At 43.8% G+C, this 25,083-nt stretch overlaps 2 protein-coding genes across 2 annotated transcripts in view; one reads left to right on the top strand and one right to left on the bottom strand.

The window, feature by feature from the left end:
* Positions 1-25,083, bottom strand: part of LOC123762833 (neuropeptide Y receptor type 6-like) — a 70,045-nt gene that overhangs the window by 22,067 nt on the left and 22,895 nt on the right. The gene's annotated exons all lie outside the window — the stretch shown is intronic.
* LOC138369098 (ice nucleation protein-like) overlaps positions 24,940-25,083 on the top strand; it is a 9,146-nt gene continuing 9,002 nt past the window's right edge. The window contains exon 1 of the mRNA XM_069332032.1: positions 24,940-25,060. Within this exon, the coding sequence (XP_069188133.1) occupies positions 24,940-25,060 (121 nt within the window). The remainder of the gene's footprint in view (positions 25,061-25,083) is intronic.

Below are 25,083 nucleotides of genomic sequence, written 5' to 3'. Positions count from 1 at the left end.
TCCGTATACTGGAACAACCTTTAGAGGGAAGCCGTTGTCTGGCTGGAATCAGAAGTATGAGAATTAACTTTCATCAGATTATTTAAAAGAAAATAAATGAGAAGAATATTAATTTAGAAGTTTCTTTATTTTAGCTGTCGACTTTGTGGTCTTTGCCATGTTGATCTTAGTCGACAAGTTTTCTAATTACTTTCATATTTGTGTGCACTCATTTGTGTCACCAGTTTCCAAATATGTCCCTCCAAATATGAAGGCTATGCAGCACCATACTGTTCCTCACTTTGATCGCTGCTTCTCTGACTACTTGGTCAATTACCCTTAGAATTTTGTATGTCGTTATCATGTCTGCCTTGTTTCTTTTTACCTCCCAGTCTCGTAACCACTGGGTTAATATATCCAGTAGCTACTTCACAGACCACCTGTTGACGCCATGTATTTCATTTTATGGGTGCGCGTTCGTGTGTGTATATGTATGAAGTAAGTAATTATCAAAAGAAGGCACCAAACCGGGAAGGCTATGATGCAGCAATATCAAATGTGTGGGATAATCAGAGGGCGCTAAACATCACCAAGGAAGCCAATACGAGAACAGAAACGCATAAGGCGAACGATATCAAAAGTATCCGATTCACCAAGAATTCTATCAAGGGACAAGTGACCGCGAGGGACGGTTGGAAAGCAAGACACACGCTCGTCCTGGAAGTCAGGACATTAAACAAGGATATGCACGACCGTAAGAGGGACAATGCAATTTGGACAATAAGGAGCAGGGCGGCAATTGTGGCGCTCCATTAAGTGACCGTGAGTTAAGCGAGTATGGCCAATACGCAACCTCGCCAGAGCCGTTTCCCACCTCCGGTTACGGTGGTAGGAAGACGGCCATGAGGACACACTATACTTAAGAGTACGCAGTTTGTTACCAGTAACAGAACACCAACAATCCTGTCAACGGGTAAGGATGGAGGAATGAATAACTGGGTAAAAGTCGGAATAAGGAATACCTTTACGGGTAGTCTCCGGAGGTAGGCGACGCATATAAGTGCTGTCTGGGAAAAACAACATACAGGAATACCTTTACGGGAGATGGGACAAGAGCGGACAGCTTTCCTAGCGGCTCATTTAAAGACACACCAATATGGCTGGGAACGCAGCAAAACTCAACTGACTTAAATTTACTGGAAATAAGAAACAGCCAATGCTGAATCTCGACGACCACTCGGATTAAAGGACCCGAGAGCCATGATTGCACTACGAGAGTCAACAACAACTACAAAGGAACATTGACAACGAGAAAGCAGGAGACGACGAGCATAGAGAAAAGCATAAAGTTATGCTGTGAAGACGCTAGTCTCCGGAGGTAGGCGACGCATATAAGTGCTGTCGGGGAAAAACAACAGAGTAGCCTACACCTACACTTAAGACCCATCGGTGAAGATGGAAACGGAGCGGGAGTGTGAAGAAGAGTGCTCAAGGAAAAGACGTTTCAGAACCGTAGGAGGGGTAAAAGCTTTAGTGATGCGGGTCAATGATGTACAAAACTTCGGAAGTGGGACTCCTCGCGAGGCAAGGAAGGAACAACAAGGGAGAACTATTAGAAATACGAACTGAAAGAGAACCCTGTAAGCGAGATAATCGGACAGAAAGAGGGAGGTGGTGAAGAGGAACCACGGGAGAGGTAAAAGTTAAACCACGACAGAGGCGAGAGGAAGAATGTTGCAAGGGACGTGCAAAATAGCGAAGACAGTAGCGATCACGACGGTCTTGGAGAGAGAGGAAGTGTTAACATACAAGCTGAGGATGGGACTCGAACGAAAGGCACCAGAGCTGAGGCACAACCCAGTATGGTGCAAAACATGAAGACGGTGAAGAGTAGAAGGAGAAGCAGACGAGTAAGCAGGGCAACCATAATCGAGTTTAGACGGGACGAGAGAGCGAGGAAAGTGCGCCTATCCGCTCCCCAAGAAGTATGGGACAATACCTGAAGGAGGGTAAGGATTAAAGCATTCAACTCGGAGTATATGTATGAAACCTCCCTATCATGGGTCGTCATATCTTCAGCCACGTTATTGTGACTCATCGTCTACACACTGTGGCACTAGAGGAATATTGCTGGCCTTGTGTGCTCTATGATGGAAGCTGTGAGAGAGAACATGAAAGAGAAGACATCACAGAATCTAAAAAAGCAGTCTTGAAATTTGTAATGGCCTCAATCATGTCAGGCAGGAGAAAGTCTTGAACAAAAAGGTTTCGACGCATAATAATGTTCACCGGCTATAATGCCTATGGGCAATATATGAACTGTTGAATTTCAACAAAATTACAAAGAAATGTTTATGAGCTTGAACGAATTATCGGTTTGACCGAAATAAAAACTCTACCCCTCACACTGGTAGGTTTGGTCACACTAACATCACCCCTGTCAGTTGTATGGTTCACCCTGGTGCACATGTAACCCTCATTACACACAGAAATCACAATTGCGTGATGCATCAAATGAATAAATCCACAAATAAGGCAGCGTCTGGGACGCAGGTTCGAATCCTCGTCACGGCCCTTGTGGATTTGTTCATGTAACCCTCACATGTAAGCCTGCGGTAAACCCTTCCAAGAATTTAATAAACCTTGTTCGAACATTTTTCGCTGACTTCGAAAACTCTTTATTTAAAAATGTTCCCGCCAATACCGCCAGTGAACGCGCACGGGCCAACAGGGCTTCTGCAGTTTCCTTGATTCTTATGTTATTATGTGGAGACTACAGAGAAGGTGACATAATAACTGTAGGGTGACAGTTATTATGGCAAGACTAGTAGAGGCCAGAAGCTTGTATTACACACTTACGACCGAGTGATTGTAAACTGCTGTTTCTGACCACAACCAGTTCGTTTGATAATCGGCTTTCTCAGCAGAACTAGACAAAATTATTCTCAATCCTCCTATCTCCAATTTTTGTGAAGCTCGGGTCTCAGGATCTACTAGAGAGGATTTACTTAGAGTTACTTCATCGTTCGGATGGTGTTTTGTCTAGGACTGGGCAAGCCCTTGATCCTTCTCTTGTTCTCCATTCACCTTCACTTCTCTCTTCTCCAGTTCTATCTCTTCTCTATTTTTTATCTAATGCCTTTGTCTTTGTTTTCATAGCCGTTCTTTCTCCTGTCCTTAGGAACAAAAGGCCAATCAAAGATGGTCCTCATTACACCGGACCCTTCATATTGGTCGTCTTATCTAAGCAATGACGCGAACTTTCCAGTGAATCTGCTCTTATGACGTAACTTGGAAATTTGTTCCACGAGTCTGTTCCTATTTCCAAACTAGTGTCAAATTATCAAACTTTGAATGTATTCTTATCTGTTTAAACTTGATATTTTATACACTTATTTATTCTTTTATGTTAGTGTCGTTGAACAGTTTTGTGGCAGTGGCAGTCACCACCTACCACCAGTAGGCAGTCACCACCTACCACCAGTAGGCAGTCACCACCTACCACCAGTAGGCAGTCACCACCTACCACCAGTAGGCAGTCACCACCTACCACCAGTAGGCAGTCACCACCTACCACCAGTGGCAGTCACCACCTACCACCAGTGGCAGTCACCACCTACCACCAGTGGCAGTCACCACCTACCACCAGTAGGCAGTCACCACCTACCACCAGTAGGCAGTCACCACCTACCACCAGTAGGCAGTCACCACCTACCACCAGTAGGCAGTCACCACCTACCACCAGTGGCAGTCACCACCTACCACCAGTGGCAGTCACCACCTACCACCAGTGGCAGTCACCACCTACCACCAGTAGGCAGTCACCACCTACCACCAGTAGGCAGTCACCACCTACCACCAGTGGCAGTCACCACCTACCACCAGTAGGCAGTCACCACCTACCACCAGTAGGCAGTCACCACCTACCACCAGTAGGCAGTCACCACCTACCACCAGTAGGCAGTCACCACCTACCACCAGTGGCAGTCACCACCTACCACCAGTGGCAGTCACCACCTACCACCAGTGGCAGTCACCACCTACCACCAGTAGGCAGTCACCACCTACCACCAGTAGGCAGTCACCACCTACCACCAGTAGGCAGTCACCACCTACCACCAGTAGGCAGTCACCACCTACCACCAGTAGGCAGTCACCACCTACCACCAGTGGCAGTCACCACCTACCACCAGTAGGCAGTCACCACCTACCACCAGTAGGCAGTCACCACCTACCACCAGTGGCAGTCACCACCTACCACCAGTAGGCAGTCACCACCTACCACCAGTAGGCAGTCACCACCTACCACCAGTAGGCAGTCACCACCTACCACCAGTAGGCAGTCACCACCTACCACCAGTAGGCAGTCACCACCTACCACCAGTAGGCAGTCACCACCTACCACCAGTAGGCAGTCACCACCTACCACCAGTAGGCAGTCACCACCTACCACCAGTGGCAGTCACCACCTACCACCAGTAGGCAGTCACCACCTACCACCAGTGGCAGTCACCACCTACCACCAGTAGGCAGTCACCACCTACCACCAGTAGGCAGTCACCACCTACCACCAGTAGGCAGTCACCACCTACCACCAGTAGGCAGTCACCACCTACTGGTCACTAGGTGGTTCCTAGTGTTGTTGTACTTCCACTCACTGCCTGTGAGTGGAAGTCACCACCTACCACCATCCCTGTAAGTGGCTGTCACCTCACTTGCATAATATTGCAAGTATTTGTATAATATTACTATGTTTTATGTATAGTTCAATTGCACTGGTGTACTTCTTCATCTTTTGTGTTTCCTGTGTTATTATGTTCTCTGTATTATTATGTGTTATTATGTAACTGTTATGTAACTGTTCTGATGCTTTGGTCCCTTGCTTCTTATGTTGTACATATGTTGTTCCCAATAAAGAAAAAAATGTGTCTAAATGAACTAATTACCATGATTAGTAAAATTGGCCGCCAAATGTACTGACTAATAAACATTATAATTATAAAGCAGTCATTAGATGCTAATCATAGACAAAGTAATATAAAAATAATGTTTAATTGTGGGTTTTGTGCCGTTAAAAGTTTTCACAAAAAGAAAAATTTCAAAGATTAATAATTTTGAGAGTAATAAAAACAAACATTAAGGAAAGTAACATTTATTTTGAAATTGCATTTTTAGTTGACTATTGACCTTCATCAACTAGAGAAAGTTCTCGATCTTTTGGACGATGTTTACACTCTTGTCTTTGACAGCTGGAGGATAGGGAGCTGGAGCGCACGTTGAGAGATGTGTTGTAGGCTTAACTACCCATCCTGGGGATGCTGTACTGACAAGAACCATTAAAATAGACACGCACCACTGAAATAATTTTCCGTAGGCACTCGGGGTGAAGCAGCAGCAGCAGCAAGGCTCATTGACAAACTCAACTTTTCCATTTGATCCTCCAGTTCACTGAGATTTCTCCGTTGTTTGGTCTCTTCTCTCTCTTGATACAACTCTTCCTCCAGGAGCACTCTGATGCTCTGATTTCCAGCTTCCAGCTGCCGCTTAAGTTGTTCACTGATGTCGTAATTTCCAGCTTCCAGCTGCTGTTTACACACTAATTTTACTGCGGCATCACAACTGGACCATTCCAGCTCTCGCTCCAGTTCTTCTAAATAGTCTCGATCTTCCAGCTGCCGCTGCTGTCTCTCCTCCAGGTCTTCCACTTGCACAACTTTTAGTGAAGAGTGTTCACCCTCTTGTTGACTGGTGTTAGTTGAAACAGAGCTAAGGAGGTGATCCTTCCCCGACCCAGTCCTCAAGTCTGTGTCCTCCCCTCCCAGTTCCTGCAGGTAGAGGGCGTCATCGGCCTCACAACTCGCTACAGCTGGCGACGTCATCACAACCTCGTGGAAATGCTTCAATCGTAGTCTATTCATTTGGGCAGTTTCTATTTCTTCCATGACTTTGGCTTTCTGCTTTTTCAGTAGTGCCATCGTCCTGCCACTGTGTCCAGAGCGCCGAGCGGAAACTCTCCTCCGAAGAGTGTTGGTGGTTGTAGAGCGTGTAGAGTCTGACTCTAAGAGACTTTGCTGGTGATCAACACCACCGCCAGTGATGATTAAGTCACAGGATTTATCCGACCTAACGTCTGAGGAAGCAGCTGTTGCCAAACGAGAGGATCCAACATTGTGGCTCCTGCCGACGGTCGTGTTTCCATGGCTGACATCCATCACAGGAATCAAACGTTTGAGTCCCAGCGACAACAACAATGAGGACAGGCAGCAGAGCGCGCTAATGCGTCTTGCGTTCACTGATCTCTGTTGAAATACACGCCATTGTAACCCACCTTATATACACCTTGACACCTCACTAGCGCCTCACGTAACTCTTCAAACATGTCACCCCTAAATCTTTGCCTTTCTAGAGAATGTAAGAACATGAGAACATAAGTACAAAGGTAACTGCAGACGGCCTATTGGCCCATACGAGGCAGCTCCTATTTATAACCACCCAATCCCACTCATATAAATGTCCAACCCACGCTTGAAACAATCGAGGGACCCCACCTCCCCCAAGTTACGAGGTAATTGGTTCCACAAATCAGCAACCCTGTTACCGAACCCGTATTTACCCAAGTATATATTACCATTTACCCTTGACGTAAAAGGGGTTTTCGATGTGGATTCAAAATATAACATATTTAAAAATATGCTAAGCAAAGCTCAGGAATGTAGTATACCATATAAATTGAATATATTTATATGGTATATGGTGCATCTATTCCTCGATAGATGCACCCCATCTTAAAAACTGGTATCACATTAGCAACTTTCCATAACTCTGGCACTCTGCCTGACTAGCTCGTATCTTGTAACTATCATCATTACCTAGCCTCAAAACTTTACATTTATCAGCATTAAACTGCATCTGCCAATCTTTTGACCATTTCAAAACCCTATTTAGATCAACTTGAAGTGATAGTGAGTCTTCTTCCGTGTTAATTTCTCTACCGATTTTTGTATCATCTACAAAGTTGCAAATGTTGCTACTCAAACCTGAATCTAAATCATTTATATATATTGATATATAAAAACAAATTAAAGTATAAATTAAGTACATAAATACTTGAAAAACATAAATTAATAAATGAGTCGCAACATGGTTTTACAAATAAGAACATAAGAACAAAGGTAACTGCAGAAGGCCTATTGGCCCATATTGGATGGTGTTGAGATTGCGAAGTCGGATTGCGAAAGGGATCTGGGAGTTATGATTAGTAAGAATTTAAAGCTAAAGGATCAATGCATAAATGTTCGTTATAAGGCAAACAGGACACTGGGATTTATTAATCGAAGCGTTAGTAACAAGACACCTGGTGGTGTTCTTCAGCTATATCTTGCTCTGGTTAGGCCCCATTTAGATTATGCAGTTCAGTTTTGGTCGCCGTATTATAGAATGGATATAAATTTACTTGAACGTGTCCAGCGTAGGATGATAAAGTTAATTCCCCAAATTAGAAATCTTTTATATGAAGAAAGATTAACAAAGCTTAAATTGCATTCACTAGAAAGGCGAAGAGTTAGGGGTGACATGACAGAGGTTTGCAAGTGGATGAATGGACATAACAAGGGGGACATTAATAGAGTATTAAAAGTATCAATACAAGACATAACATGAAATAATGGATATAAATTGGATAAGTTTAGATTTAGGAAAGACTTGGGTAAATAATGGTTCGGTAACAGGGTTGTTGATTTGTGGAACCAATTACCGCGTTACGTGGTAGAGGTGGGGTCCCTCGATATTCCCGGGGGGATATTAATAGGGTATTAAAAGTATCAACACAGGACAGAACACGAAACAATGGGTATAAATTGGATAAGTTTAGATTTAGAAAAGACTTGGGTAAATACTGGTTCAGTAACAGGGTTGTTGATTTGTGGAACCAATTGCCGCGTAACATTGTGGAGGTGGGGTCCCTCGATTGTTTCAAGCACGGGTTGGACAAGTATATGAGTGGGATTGGGTGGTTATAGAATAGGAGCTGCCTCGTATGGGCCAACAGGCCTTCTGCAGTTGCCTTTGTTCTTATGTTCTTACCAAAGGAAACAGAGAGTTAGTATAAATGGAATCAAGTCAGAGTGGGAAAATGTTGTAAGTGGAGTGCCTCAAGGCTCTGTCCTGGGACCTCTGTTGTTTATAATATATATAAATGATTTAGATTCAGGTTTGAGTAGCAACATTTGCAAATTTGCCGATGATACGAAAATCGGTAGGGAAATTAATTCGGAGGAGGACTCACTATCACTTCAAGTTGATCTAGATAGGGTTTTGAAATGGTCAAAGGATTGGCAGATGCAGTTTAATGCTGATAAATGTAAAGTTCTGAGGTTAGGTAATGATGATAGAGTTACAAGATACGAGCTAGATGGTGTTGTGATTGCGAAGTCGGATTGCGAAAGGGATCTGGGAGTTATGATTAGTAAGAATTTAAAACAAAAGGATCAATGCATAAATGTTCGTAATAAGGCAAATCGGACACTTGGATTTATTAATCGCAGCGTTAGTAACAAGACACCTGGTGTGGTTCTCAAGCTATATCTTGCTCTAGTTAGGCCCCATTTAGATTATGCAGTTCAGTTTTGGTCGCCATATTATAGAATGGATATAAATTCACTTGAACGTGTCCAGCGTAGAATGACTAAGTTAATTCCCCAAATTAGAAATCTTTCATATGAAGAAAGATTAACAAAGCTTAAGTTGCATTCACTGGAAAGGCGAAGAGTTAGGGGTGACATGATAGAGGTTTACAAGTGGATGAATGGACATAACCGGGGGGATATTAATAGGGTATTAAAAGTATCAACACAGGACAGAACACGAAACAATGGGTATAAATTGGATAAGTTTAGATTTAGGAAAGACTTGGGTAAATACTGGTTCAGTAACAGGGTTGTTGATTTGTGGAACCAATTGCCGCGTAACATTGTGGAGGTGGGGTCCCTCGATTGTTTCAAGCACGGGTTGGACAAGTAATTGAGTGGGATTGGGTGGTTATAGAATAGGAGCTGCCTCGTATGGGCCAACAGGCCTTCTGCAGTTGCCTTTGTTCTTATGTTCTTATGTTCGATTGTTTCAAGCGTTGGTTGGACATGTACAACCAACTGGGATTGGGTGGTTATAAATAGGAGCTGTCTCGTATGGGCCAATAGGCCTTCTGTAGTTGCCTTTGTTCTTATGTTCTTCTCTGGCCACTATAAGGGCCTTCTCTGGCCACTATAAGGGCCTCCTAAAGAAATAGTGAGGAAAGTTTGAAAATCACTTTCATTTTTGCAATAATATTTCGTTTGCAAGAAGCGCTCTTCCTGCCAAAATAATATGTAACTTTGTCTTTCCTTGTCAAAAGACTAGACTACCCTCACTGTCTATTATAAAAACACAGAGCAATCTCCTCCCCGCTCTATGACAACACAGTTTCTTAAGGTTAAAGTTCCGAAGCTATTTTATACTTGCAGTCATGACTAAGAGCCGGGGCGTCACGTCTTCAGAGTCATGAAAGAGATCAGATTGTTAAAGGCGCCCTGGGGAATGACCCGTTGGCCTTTACGAGGGGAAGGCGAGTGGAATGACAAGTTTCGTACGCTTTTGGAGAGGCAAAACTCACTTCATATTAGAGGCTTATATGATCGTGAAAATGTTCTGATCACTGACCGGTTGGTGGGTAAGGTGACGTCTGCACCCGAGCCAGGAACAGTCAGGGTAACTATCCTCTGGCCGTAGCCAATCACGGCCCGGGTCAAACCTCGCCGCAGCCAATCACGGCCCGTTCCAACCTTGCCGGAGCCAATCACGGCCCGTATCCATCCTCAACATGTTCACTGATTCCTTCTGTCAGTTCTCGCTAGACTCAATAACGGGAGTGATCTTAACTACCGTGAACAATCATCATAATGATCTTTATTTACCAAAACCGCCTGTCTGTCCATATCAATCATGACGCAGTCCGTTACTTGCCAATATGAATCATGTTTACTTGTGACCATCTTCGAGAGTTCTTCAACACTCTCAGTTCGGCTCGAGGATAGGCTTCCCATTCAATAACTTGATCATTTAGGTTGTTGCTGGCAATGACCCGCAGATTCACGTAACCCTCACAAGACGTCTCAGCAGACAATTTAAGCAGGAGCCATTCTAGTTCCTCTTGGAGACTTCAACCATTATTCTGACAATATTTCTTATGTTGGCTGATATGTGATTGAATGGTCTTGAGCCTTTAATGTTCACACAGCGCTCTCTCTCTGCTGGACACACAACCCACGCCAGTGTGAGGCGAAAGACGAAAAGTAAAATTATATTTTACTAAATGTGTAAATAACGAAAATTAACACGTGATGAAAAATATGACAGTATCAGACCACGGAGGAAGAATTGAAACAGGAATTTCTTTAAGTACTTTTGTATATTAATACATCTTCAGAAGGAATCACGGCCATCTTCATTCCTTCTGAAGATATATTAATATACGAAAGCACTTAAGGAAATTCCTGTTTCAATTCTTCCTCCGTGGTCTGATACTGTCATATTACTAAATATGGAATAGTAACATGAATTACTATACCACAGGCCGAAAACGGACAACGAAAACTGCAGAAGGCACAGTGTCGAAGAGAGATGAGAGAGACCGAAGATATAGGAACACTAGAGCCTTGAGGGGCTAAAGCTGTCAGGTCAGGGTTAAGAATGTTGGATCATTTATCTATGTACTGAGAAAGACAAGAGTCAACAGCAGCACAGCCAGGTTCATATTTGTGCACCTTACCGAGTAGGCCGGACTACTCAAACAGAAAATGGGACAGTAAGTCACTTTTGTGAGTCGATTTCATTTCAAATTACTTCTAAATTTGGCCATAGTGAGCATACGAGCCAAAAGTGACGTTAATTTTAAGAGGACGGGTTGGGGCATGAGAGCTGATTCGACAAGGCGACGTCTGTGAAGAGCAGAGGCAGGAAAGCTTATAGGATGGTTAGTGTTTAACATGTCTGAAGAGAGCATGTGGTTCTTGTCTCCATACTTAACATTTTCATGTTCCAAACTCACATAAACCTCACACGTCACGCTAAAGATGATAGATTGAGACTCTTCATATGACAGGTCCCCGAGGAAAGGTATCGTCTGAAGACAGACGATACCTTTCAACAGTGCTTTGTGCCTCCTGCTGCCGTCTTTTGCTGGTGTAAAAAAGTGTGTGCTCTTTTATCACATATCAATACTTCCTCTATTTCCTAAATATATATATATATATATATATATATATATATATATATATATATATATATATATGTATATATATATATATATATATATATATATATATATATATATATATATATATATATATATATATATATATATATTTGCAATCATATTGTTCACATTATTTAAAATAGTTTTTGTTGCTCACCTTCCAGAAAAGAAGTGTGCCTAAATATGTGCACATATTATATATATATATATATATATATATATATATATATATATATATATATATATATATATATATATATATATATATATATATAATATGTGCACATATTATATATATATATATATATATATATATATATATATATATATATATATATATATATATATATATATATATATATATATAATATGTGCACATATTATATATATATATATATATATATATATATATATATATATATATATATATATATATATATATATATATATATATATATATATATATATATATATTCTTACTGCAACTCGTTATTTCACGTCCCTTATGCCTGAAATGTTTTACGTCATGGAAGGACTGAACAATAATGCCTGGAGAGGAAACAAGATATTTGATATCATAAAGGAATTACCGTCACAAAGAGGATGGTCTGATGCAACCCGTTCTCGCAAATTCGTAAAGTCAATATTGACTTATTAACTACGTGCATAGGTGATATACTAAACATAATAGATACCCTTAAAAAGATTCATAGAAAACACCGACCTTACCTAACCTTGTTAGTATCTTAAGATAAGCATCTTATTGCTTCGTAATTACAATTATTACTTAACCTATACCTATTATAGGTTAGGTAATAATTGTAATTACGAAGCAATAAGATGCTTATCTTAACATACTAAGTAGGTTAGGTAAGGTCGGTGTTTTCTATGAATCTTTTTAAGGGTATCTATTATGTTAAGTATGTCACCTATGCACATATTTAATAAGTCAATATTGACTTATTAAATTTGCGAGAACGGGTTGTCTGATGACACTCAAACCTTCTAACGTCAGATGAGTTACATGAGCTGTGAATTCATAGTAAACCACAGCCAGACTTGACATGAGTCTGGTGATGATGATTCATACTCATATTCATATCCTGCAAGTAAATTAGTGGGTGCATAATTTCCTTTATAATTTATATATACATATATATATAATATATATGGTAACATGATTATAATATATATATATATATATATATATATATATATATATATATATATATATATATATATATATATATATATATATATATATATATATATATATTACATTTTCAAAGACTGTCTTTGTCTCTGAAAATGTAATACGAATTACGAAACGCGTTCAGGCGTCAGACAATTAAAAAATGAATTTCGGAGAATTGTTATTTTTATTACCACCGACAGTGAAGAAAAACATAAGAAATATTGAGAAGATTCGTGTTAGAGTTATTAATTTTACCTTTTCGGTCATATTCAACAACATATGTTTAAAAGAAAGACTGCGATCAATATATATATATATATATATATATATATATATATATATATATATATATATATATATATATATATATATATATATATATATATATATGGAATTGACTATATATTCATGTTATATTTAGTCTTTTTACATATGTTACATATGACTGTTTACAGACTGATGCAAAAAGACAAAACACATACAGAAACAGATAAAGAGACAAAGAGTCACAGACAACGACAGACATTATTATTATTATATATAACGATCGATCGATCGATCGAGAGAGAGAGAGAGAGAGAGACCGTCATTCAAAGAGACATATACACAAAGATATATACCTAGAGAGAAAGAGATAGAGAGAGAAAGAGATGATCATACTTCATACATAGCAGTGTGATTCATTCCCGAGTTTCGGACAAGGAACTCGGCAGGCATACTATAGAATTGATCCTATGAAGTATGATCATCTAGAGTGTGTGTGTGTATATATAATAAACCTCCACCTGATGAGTATGACAGAATACCAGATATAACCATCATCAATTTACAGACTCTACTGGATGTCTTAATATAGTCACCTCCACCTTGTATAGTCACCTCACCCTCCGCCTTGTATAGTCACCTCACCCTCCACCTTGTAGAGTCACCTCACCCTCCACCTTGTAGAGTCACCTCGCCCTCCACCTTGTAGAGTCACCTCGCCCTCCACCTTGTAGAGTCACCTCGCCCTCCACCTTGTAGAGTCACCTCACCCTCCACCTTGTAGAGTCACCTCGCCCTCCACCTTGTAGAGTCACCTCACCCTCCACCTTGTAGAGTCACCTCGCCCTCCACCTTGTATAGTCACCTCACCCTCCACCTCGTATAGTCACCTCGCCCTCCACCTCGTATAGTCACCTCGCCCTCCACCTTGTAGAGTCACCTCACCCTCCACCTCGTATAGTCACCTCGCCCTCCACGTATGAGTAACGGAAGGAAAACAGCTGCTCCAGAGAGCCGGTGGAGGGCTTCATGGCTTGTTAACATTACTTCCAGCACATCTTGTGGAGCGAGCAATGTTAGGAAGGGTTTCTGTTTGTAAGGTGTGGAAGGTGATTGGAGTAGGCAGCAGCAAGGGTACGATTGGAGGAGGCAACAGCAAGGTTACGATTGGTGGAGGCAGCAGCAAGGGTACGATTGGAGGAGGCAGCAGCAAGGTTACGATTGGAGGAGGCAGCAGCAAGGATACGATTGGCAGAGGCAGCAGCAAGGTTACGATTGGAGGAGGCAACAGCAAGGGTACGATTGGAGGAGGCAGCAGCAAGGATACGATTGGCAGAGGCAGCAGCAAGGTTACGATTGGAGGAGGCAACAGCAAGGTTACGATTGGAGGAGGCAGCAGCAAGGATACGATTGGCAGAGGCAGCAGCAAGGTTACGATTGGAGGAGGCAGCAGCAAGGATACGATTGGCAGAGGCAGCAGCAAGGTTACGACTGGTGGAGGCAGCAGCAAGGTTACGATTGGTGGAGGCAGCAGCAAGGGTACGACTGGTGGAGGCAGCAGCAAAGTTACGATTGGAAGAGACAGCAACAGCAAGAGAAATGACTGGACACACACACCTCCTCACGACTTGATAAGCGTCCAGGATGGACCAACACGTCGTTGTTCCTCCAGCCTCTGATGTGTGGTTCCGTCATCACACTCACACACTATACAAAGTGGGAACAGAAAAGGCCTGCACAAGCATCGCGTTCAAATTACTAGAGTGACTGGTTCAAAGGAAGCTCTCAGAACACTGAAAACAACCACATCTTGTTTTCAAACACTAACGCGGACTTAGTGAGAGGGAGAGATCCTGTTGACAAACCTCTCAGAGATTCACAAGTCGACAGAATATCAAAGAGAAAAGACATGGACAGAATGCATCTATTAACTGACAGATGATTATTCAACATTGTCCCACATAAGAGACTCCTACTGTTGCTAGAGACGCTGGCTGGTGTATCAGGTTGAGGGAGGGGGGGGGGGGGGGGTGGCGAAGGAGTACCTCACAGGGAGGAAACATAGGGTGAGACTGAGAAATTAGTTCTTCAAAGCAAAAGCTTTAAATGAATGGAATTGGTTAGGTCAGTGTCTATCAATCAGGTTCACACAGGTATGGATGCGATAGACTCAAAGTGAATGAGAATTGCGTGGTGTACATCAATGTGTATAAGCGTACATTACGTCAATGTTACTATTTCTCCATTACCAATTTGCTACATAGTCGTAATGGCTTGGCGCTTTCTATTGATAGTTCCCTTCTCTTCCATTACCAATTTCTAAGTTATCTAAATTTCCTTTCCATTACACATATATCTCCGCCTGCCCCCCCTTCCTTCCCTCTTCCTCCCCTTCCACCAGTCTTCCAAACACAACCTCCCCACCACTCTTGTTCAGTGTCTACTGCGGGCCTCCTGCGGCCAGTCAGATCTCTGAGCCAAGCTGCATTCGCAAGTCACTGGCCATTGTTCAAATTCCTTATTACTGAGTAAAATGTACTTATCTGGCTCTGTGTACTGTGAAGCATGTGGGTGTTATGGGGCGGGTGTGGGTGTGGCGAGAGTATGGGGCAGGTGTGGATGAAGGTGCAGGTGTGTTGAGAGTATGGGGCAGGTGTGGATGAAGGTGCAGGTGTGGCGAGAGTATGGGGCAGGTGTGGATGAAGGTGCAGGTGTGGTGAGAGTATGGGGCAGGTGTGGATGAAGGTGCAGGTGTGTTGAGAGTATGGGGCAGGTGTGGATGAAGGTGTAGGTGTGTGGAATGGGTGTGAGTGTGGGCGCGAGTGCCACCTTCCCCTCAAAAAAAAAAAATACTACAAAACAATTTTTTGTGGTTGGTGAAACCCCTCAATTATTTTTCACGTAAATCGAAAATCTTTTTTACCTTCCTCACAACATACATCATTTCTTAAAATTTGTCTTGCATTTAAGTTTCCTTATTTTAACAATGTTTCTATACCAAATGCACTCATTTCACGCTTGTTATTAACGTTTGGATTTTTAATTAACAGCATGTTCGGTCAATAACATCAACAGGTTAATGAGATCCTGTTGCAAGACGCATCCTGCGAGTGCAGGATACGAACAGCTTGCCTCCATGGCTTGTGAGAGAGAGAGGAGAGAGAGAGAGAGAGAGAGAGAGAGAGAGAGAGAGAGAGAGAGAGAGAGAGAGAGAGAGAGAGAGGAATTAGTAGGGAAAAGCACCAGGCTATTACGCCTATACAGCACTCGGATGGGGTCAGGATAAGGATTTGGGATGGAACGGGTGGACGGAATGGTGCCTAACCACTTGGACAGCCGGGAATTGAACGCTGATCTGCATGAAGCGAGACCGTCGCTCCAGCCGAAGTGGTTGGGCAAGGCTTGAGAGAGCTTCCCTTTGAGCACATACACAATATTGTCACGACTGACGAGTTGATGACTGTGATATTGCATGACATGAAAACGGAGATGCGCGTGTTGGGGAATGAAATATTTGTTGATTAATAGTCGAGCAGAGAACCTACTGAAAGGAATGGGGATTGGTGATTGGTGATTAGGCATCTTGGCAGTGAAGAGCGTACCATAATAACTGGCAATTACGTAGCAAGTCGGGTGTTCTGGTTGGAAAAGTTACGAGTTGACGGAATGAGTTTCATCGGATTATTGATTGGGTCTACACACTCTCCACAGAGTGGACATGTTGTTGTTTTAGATTTAGCTACTCAGAACGAAGTGTCCATGTAGCACGGGCTATGGTGAGCCCGTAATTGAGTTCGGTTATTCGCGATAACCTTGTTACTGTGATATTTGGGTCAAAGTTTTAAATGGAGGTGGGGTTTCCTCCTTTTTCTCCCGTTTCTTTTCCCCTTCTGTTTTAGCGCACTGGTTTTAGTCTTGTTATAATAATATTATCTTGGTGGCGGATATAGATGCACAGTGTTCACTACTGTGTCCCATTCTTCAACTGCTTTTCTAACCATTATAGTCGCTGTGGATTTTGCTTCTAATGCAGCTGCTGTCGGTGGATTAATGTTGAGTTTGATGCGCAGAGCTTCAGTAGCTTCACATTCTAGTAAGTAATGCAATAGTGGCGCCTCTTCATCTATTCTTCAGATATGCTACTCTTTAACTTTTGGGTTTATTACCTCCCAGCAGCACTTGTAACCTAGTCTGAGACTGTGTGTGGCTACTGCAACGTCTATGGATATCTTTTTGCCAGTCTTGAAAGAGAAGTAGCCAGTGGCTTGTTCGTACCACATCACAGTGGATCTTCCTTCCGCCACTTTGGCTCTGTAGCGACTTTTGATAGTCGGGAGTACTTTCTTCTTGATTTGCTCTTTTAATCTGTGAAAAAACTTGGAGGTATTTTAACCTGTACAACAGGTGGAGCAGTGGCAGTTTTTGCTAGTGAGTCTGCCTTTTCATTACCATCTATGCCAATGTTACTTGGTATCCAATTTAGGGTGATTGACAGCTCTAGATTGTGTGCTTCTTTTCCTATATGTAGGATTTCTGTGATGAGTTGTGTATTATCTCGGTGCTGGATAATAATGCCTGGAGCGAAGATTTAGAATCGGTATGAATGATGACATCATGTAAATTATTCTCAGTTGCATAATGTATGGCCTCCTTCAGGGCATATAATTCTGTTTGCAATGTTGAGCACCAACTATTCATGCTCCAGTAAGCTTCATGGTTGGTAGTGTAAACTGCTGCCCCAGCAGAACCCCCTCTCTCTTGATCAACTGAGCCATCTGTGAAGATGCGAGTCGTTATAGGTCTTGAGATGGTTTCCATTTATTGTTCTATGGACTGCTTTGAGCCTCTGCGAGTCACTGATTTTTTAACTGGTAATCTTTCAATAAATATCTTTAGACTCGATTCTTCCCATAGAGGAGGCTGCCGAAAGTGTTGATATCGTCTATCTTCTCCTTTGTATTTAATGCTTCGTTTCAAGTCCACTTTCTCTAGAATCTTGACCAGATTATCCGTCCATGCACTTGTTCTATATTGAAGGTTTCTGTGAAGCGATCTGTGTATGCTATCATTGATTGACAGTCTGGCGGTGGTTCCAACAAGTTTTGCTGTTATGGTGGCTATCCTTTGTTTGATCCGGTTTTCTAAGGCTGGTAAGTTGGTTTCCATTCTTAGATTCTTTCGACGCGTCCATATAGGTGCTCCCAGCACTGTTCTCAGAGCATCATTTTGTGACACTTACAGTTTCTCCCATTGGTTATCACTGAAGAATGTAAGAGCAGGAGCAGCATAGTCAATGAGTGACCTAAGTGTTCGAACGTAGTACATTTTGAGTACTGGTAGAGATGCACCATCTCTAAGACTTGTCAGGGAACACAATGCTGAGTTTCTGGCTTTACGACGTTGCCGAAGATATTCAATTTCTTGAGTGAAATTCAACTGTCAATTATGACTCCAAATTATTGAAAGGAGGTAACCCACTCAATTTCTTGTCCTTGTATTGCCAGTCTGATGTCTTGAGTTCTCATTTTAACGGCCATTGCTTTAGTTTTATTCCTGTTTATTTTTACTGCTATGTGTTCCGCTTCCCTGCTGATGATGTCTAGGCATTTTTGTGCATGGTTCTTTGCACCTTTGCTATTGATGATGACCACAAAGTCAACTGCATAGTTAAGCAGTTTGACTTTTGGTAACTTGAGCTTCATGAATTGTTCCATGAGACAGTTGAAGAGGAAGGGGCTTAGAATTCCTCCCTGCGGAGTTCCATTTTCCAGCGTCTTTGAGGAAGATGTTTTTCCTTGGAATTTGACTTTAGCTTCTCTGTTAAGCAGGCTTCCTTTGGCCAAGGCAAGAGCGTGTCCTTTGATTTCCGTATCTTCAAGGTAGTACAGTGTAGCTGGAGCATTGGCTAACTCGAAGGCTGTTTTTAGGTCCGGAAAAATAAGGATTCCAGGTTTGTCATTGATATGATCCAGGAGGGAGGTAAGGCATTCTGTGGCTCCCACACATTTTCTATAAGCAAACATATTTTGGTGCAGTGGTTTGGCTTTTCATTCAAATCGATCAAGAGTCATTCTTTCAGCAGTTTTGGCCAGACAGCTTGTTAATGAGATGGATCTTGGATTTCCTGGGTCTTTGGGTTTTGGAATGGGAACTATAATTGCACTATTCCAAGAGTAGTTGAGTTCTTGTCACCCATTTAACTGAGGGTCTATCAGACCCCTCAGTTAAAAGCCAATGGAATACTCCTCAGTTAGTCCGAATCTATGAAAATAAAAATCACCAACAGTCTAGAGCACCAATTCCTTCTAGTCTAAACAACAGGACCTCGAACAACTGGAGAGAACAGAGCACTACTCCACAAGGGAACAACAACAACCACACAGATCAGGGCAGCAATAGTAATACACCTGCTACTGCCTCCAGCATATCTCAAGCACGGACGACGACCTCGTCAAATGCTCCAGTAGCTGGGTGTAGCAAAGATACCGCGACTTAACCAAAAGTCTCCCCCATTTACCAAGGCAAAAGAAAGGCAGCCAAAGGAGTATCAAGAGTGGACACTTCACCTGTCATAAAGTACTGACCACAGAGTGTGGACAGTACTTTATGACAGGTACAGTGTAAACACCTAGGCCAGCACACTACTGTCCACCAACTCTGATGTATAGGTGTACCTGACGGTGTGTGTGTGTGTGTGTGTTCACTATTTGTATCTGCAGAATCGAGCTATTAGCTCTTAGACTCCGCCTTTCTAACCAATTTATTTTTCTCTCTATTATGTTTACTTCATATATTTCTCTTACACACCCACACACACACACACACACACACTCATCCCCAGGAAGCAGCCGTCTAATTCCTAGGTACTTATTTACTGCCAGGTGAACAGGGCCACAAAGGTGAAAGAAACTCTGCCCAAATGTTTCTGCCTCTGCCGGGGATCGAACCCGAGCCCTTATGATTACGACCCCAGAGCGCTGTCCACTCAGCCGCGAGGCCCCGTGTGTGTGTGTGTGTGTGTGTGTGTGTGTGTGTGTGTGTGTGTGTGTGTGTGTGTGTGTGTGTGTGTGTGTGTGTGTGTGTGTACTCACCTATTTGTGCTTGCGGGGGTTGAGCTTTGGCTCTTTGGTCCCGCCTCTCAACTGTCAATCAACTGGTGTACAGATTCCTGAGCCTACTGGGCTCTATCATATCTACATTTAAAACTGTGTATGGAGTCAGCCTCCACCACATCACTGCCTAAGAGATGTGGTATGTGTGTGAAAATGGATGATGGATGTGTGTGTGTGTGTGTAGGATGCCAGCCTGACAGGGGAACAGAATATACGTAGGAAGCAAGTTCAGAGACTATTCATAACAGTTTATACAAGTAATTACAACTCTGGCTGGACTGAAACAGGTGCACAGCTGTTAAAAAAAATATATTTTTAGACAAACTGTACTACACAGAGCTCGCCATTTGAGCAACAATCTCCGTGTAAAGTGTGAATGACGAAGCATTCAAATATAACTCATAACGTGAGTTTAAAGTCAGATTAGATGCTATAAATATGCATCCCCCGACACAATTATAACTGAATAACATAGACGAATATGAATATTTTTTTCCTTAAATTAACAGCAGCAATAAATGTAAAAAAAAAGGCCGAGCAACATCGGCGGAGACATGAATACAAAATGAGACCGAGAGTGGAATTGGTGGTGTGGGAGTCTGGTGGAGGCTGGAGCCAAGACTGATGGAGCAGATTACTTCAGGGGGCATCATCTGTGTGTCAGACTGCCTGAGTGTGCTGACCTACCCGTGTCCACAGGCTCGTTATCTAGCTTTAAGGGCCCCGATAGTTACTGGGTTCCTAGTGCATTTTATTCCTCTCGACGTACGATTGGTATACAGACGATGAGTCACAGTAACGTGGCTGAAGTATGTTGACCAGACCATACACACTAGAAGGTGAAGGGACGACGACAATCGACTTGAGAATGGTCCAGGACGGACCGAAACGTCGTCGTCCCTTCACCTTATAGTGTGTGGTCTGGTCTATAATTGGTCTATACAATCATCTCTTAATTAAAGCTGTGCAAGGTACGGGGGGGGGGGGGAAACCTGCTAGAGCCCAGATACGAAAAAAGATATCACCGTGTGTATTAAGAGAGGGGCCTGAAACCCTGTGCTGCACCTGTTTGTATTCACTGGAAACCATCATCAGAAATTTGGAAAATATCTTTACTCGATGCTCTTGTGCTTATGCGCTTTGCTTCCTTATGTTCAAAGATACACCATGGGTAATTTTTTTGCTTTTTATAGTAATCTTTCTCTTTCTGGACGTGGGCACATTTGTACACTACTTTCAAGCATTTCTGGGTGACGACGTTCATAAGTCGTTGTGGAGTCTTTCTTCCGAGTTATGTGTCCCGCGGTATTTCTGATAACATTTTTTAAATTTACTGATCATTGTTCATCGAAATATCAGCCGTCGACCTTCTGATCTTTTCCCTGAAGTTGCCATTCCTACCTTCAGCAGATACTCAAAAGTCTGCTTATAGCAATCGCTCATTCCTAGGGTGGTTTACAAGTTTTATTTCCCTAATGGCCGATTCATAGTGAACATCAAACATCTGGCTGCTTCATTATTACCTCCACCGTCTTGTGGGTCAATTGATATGTTGGGTTTTAAATGTTTTCATTGTTGCTTCCATAAACCTAGTTCTTCATATATTGTGTTTTCATGCACGTATTGCTCTCTGTTTTCCCTGTCTGTCTTGCCACAGTGGAAGTCTCGAGTACTTAAGACTCAACTTCGATTCCAACTTGCAACAGAGGCAACTTTGTGTGTGATTATAATAGCTGCAAAACACTCGTGTAGAGAGTAACAGATCTCTGCTGAAATTATTGTGGGACCTACCATTGTTATGGTGTCTGTTACATGGTTATGCCAGAGTTTGAAGGATTGATTCTCTTCCCGAATATCCTGTACTTTCCTTACTTCCTACGCCAGTGTGTGAATGCTGTATTTGTTGTTACTTTAAGAGTTTCATTTCTGTGAGTGCAATTAGATCTTGTTCCTCCTAGTATGTCCGTTCCCGGTATTCGTTTATTCTGCTTGTGATTCCAGTTTCCTTTGTGTACACGTCTTTTGAGACTTTCTTTTTTTCCCACACATTCTGTTTCAAACTCCTAAGGTATTCTCTGTCTCCCGGGTGAGCATGGACGCTAGTTATTTAGGTGGTGGGATGGGGGGGGAGGGGGTTAGGGGTTAATATGGAGGGGAATTGTCTACAGTTTGGGGTTGATGTGTGTGTGTGTTTGTAGCTTATAGCTTGTTACATTACTGAAGTATGTTAGGCGTGAAGTACCGGTGTTGTAAAAGGATAAAGTTGTTTTTCAAACATTTGTTCAAACTTAATATATAAAATCTCTCTTTCGCCGACCCCGAGGGAGTAAGCAACGACCCGTCACCCACCCCACAAAGTTAATCAGGCTGACAGGAACAGACGTCCGACAGGAACAGACGTCCGACAGGAACAGACGTCCGACAGGAACAGACGTCCGACAGGAACAGACGTCCGACAGGAACAGACGTCCGGCAGGAACAGACGTCCGACAGGAACAGACGTCCGACAGAAACAGACGTCCGACAGGAACAGAAGAGAACAGGGAAGAGACACGGATACAACCGTTATTGTGTAGCCAGCGGGAAATAGCATCAAATACAGCAATATTGGTTATATCTAAACTGAGCAACATTTGCCCGAGAGACAACTTCACAACACCCCCACAGGGCGCCTACCAGTTCTACACGGAGGCCCCGGCACGCTTCATCAACCGGAGTGGTGCTGTTTCTATGTGAATAAAGCGAGGGTTCGACTGTATGGCTGCACCATGTCATGACCACACTCCCCACAGTTGTGTGTGTGTGTGTGTGTGTGTGTGTGTGTGTGTGTGTGTGTGTGTGTGTGTGTGTGTGTGTGTGTGTTGAAGCCTCAGCCAGTGTGAGTGCACGTATGTATCAATATTCAAGCTGGTATGGAAGAGAAGCCGGCCAAAATCGCGTCCGGACTGGCAAAACTTCGCCATGTCCGGAAAGAAATCCGGATAACCGGAGATTAGGTTACGCAAATTTACAAGAACTACAAACTTCAAGCTCTACAGTATCAAACACGAAGACGAACTACAAAGTAAGCGAAAGTTCCTGTTTAAAATTATATTTTTGATTGATATTGTGTGTGAAAATTCGAATTATGTGGTTGTGGTACCAAAAATAGCCAATATGGTAATTTTGGGACTTCCCCCCCCCCCCGTAAGAATACTGCTTAACCGGATGTCCCGGATAAGCAAGTTTAGACTATATATTATATATATAATTTCACTATGATAAATTACATATTTATACATAATTTGATTAATTACTCCCGCCAACATTTACCTGTAAATCGCAGAGTCAATAAAATCTTATCTGTTTTTCTACTCATGTGATTGATCGCTTCAAAACACTGACATATCTGATCACTACTCAACACTGACATATCTGATCACCACACAACACTGACATACTGATCACCACACAACACTGACATGTCTGATCACCACACAACACTGACATATCTGATCACCACACAACACTGACATGTCTGATCACCACACAACACTGACATATCTGATCACCACACAACACTGACATACCTGATCACCACACAACACTGACACACCTGATCACCACACAACACTGACATACCTGATCACTACACAACACTGACATACCTGATCACTACACAACACTGACATACCTGATCACCACACAACACTGACACACCTGATCACCACACAACACTGACATACCTGATCACTACACAACACTGACATACCTGATCACCACACAACACTGACATACCTGATCACCACACAACACTGACACACCTGATCACCACACAACACTGACACACCTGATCACCACACAACACTGCCAACAGAGGCAGGAGCTGTGTGAGGAACAAGAAAGACAAGAGAGTAAACAATGCCACCAGCCAGAAGGAACTTGTCTGCAGACTGACCCAGCCTAAGGCTCTATCACTGCTGGAAAATTGTCTCTCTCATTTACTAGGTTTCTTTTTCATCCCGCAAGGAGGATATCATTCCTTGTTCGCAGACATTCCTTTCCCCCTTGCCTGTCTGTCTGTCTGTCTGGCTGTCTCGGTATCTGTCAATATGTAGAGAGATAATTCGCGATAAGATAATTGTATTAAAGTTATCGTCTTGAGGCCGTGTCCTCTCGATGATGATTGGATTGAAGAATTATGTAAATTAGTGTCATGACTACTAAGGGAACCATGTTGCTTTTGACGTGGGCTAGTGACGAGATGCTCCGGGGTCACGGCCATGCTCCGGGGCCACGGCCATGCTCCGGGGCCACGGCCATGCTCCGGGGCCACGGCCATGCTCCGGGGCCACGGCCATGCTCCGGGCCACGGCCATGCTCCAGGGCCACGCCATGCTCCGGGGCCACCGCCATGCTCCGGGGCCACCGCCATGCTCCGGGCCACCGCCATGCTCCGGAGCCACCGCCATGCTCCGGGGCCACCGCCATGCTCCGGGGCCACCGCCATGCTCCGGGGGCCACGGCCATGCTCCGGGGGCCACGGCCATGCTCAGGGGCCACCGCCATGCTCCGGGGGCTACGGCCATTCTCCGGGGGCCCACCACCATGCTCCGGGGCCACCGCCATGCTCCGGGGCCACCGCCATGCTCCGGGGCCACGGCCATGCTCCGGGGCCACGGCCATGCTCCAGGGCCACGGCCATGCTCCGGGGCCACGGCCATGCTCCGGGGCCACCGCCATGCTCCGGAGCCACCGCCATGCTCCGGGGCCACCGCCATGCTCCGGGGCCACCGCCATGCTCCGGGGCCACCGCCATGCTCCGGGGGCCACGGCCATGCTCCGGGGCCACCGCCATGCTCCGGAGCCACCGCCATGCTCCGGGGCCACCGCCATGCTCCGGGCCACCGCCATGCTCCGGGGCCACCGCCATGCTCCGGGGCCACCACCATGCTCCGGGGCCACCACCATGTTCCAGGGCCACGGCCATGCTCCAGGGCCACGGCCATGCTCCGGGGGCCCACCACCATGCTCCAGGGCCACGGCCATGCTCCGGGGCCACGGCCATGCTCCGGGGCCACGGCCATGCTCCGGGGCCACGGCCATGCTCCAGGGCCACGGGCATGCTCCGGGGCCACGGCGAGGGTCACGGGAGCACGAGACGGAGAGACACGGTCCAGGACAAAGGAGGAGACGAGGACAATAGCGCTGATGATGAAGCTTTTCTAAACACCAACGCCTTCTGTACTAATTATAGAGAGCCATGG

Source organism: Procambarus clarkii, chromosome 27, assembly GCF_040958095.1.
Source record: "Procambarus clarkii isolate CNS0578487 chromosome 27, FALCON_Pclarkii_2.0, whole genome shotgun sequence".
NCBI lineage: Eukaryota > Metazoa > Arthropoda > Malacostraca > Decapoda > Cambaridae > Procambarus > Procambarus clarkii.
Note: the sequence above shows the minus strand (reverse complement) of the source record. Positions and strands in the feature narration are given on the sequence as shown.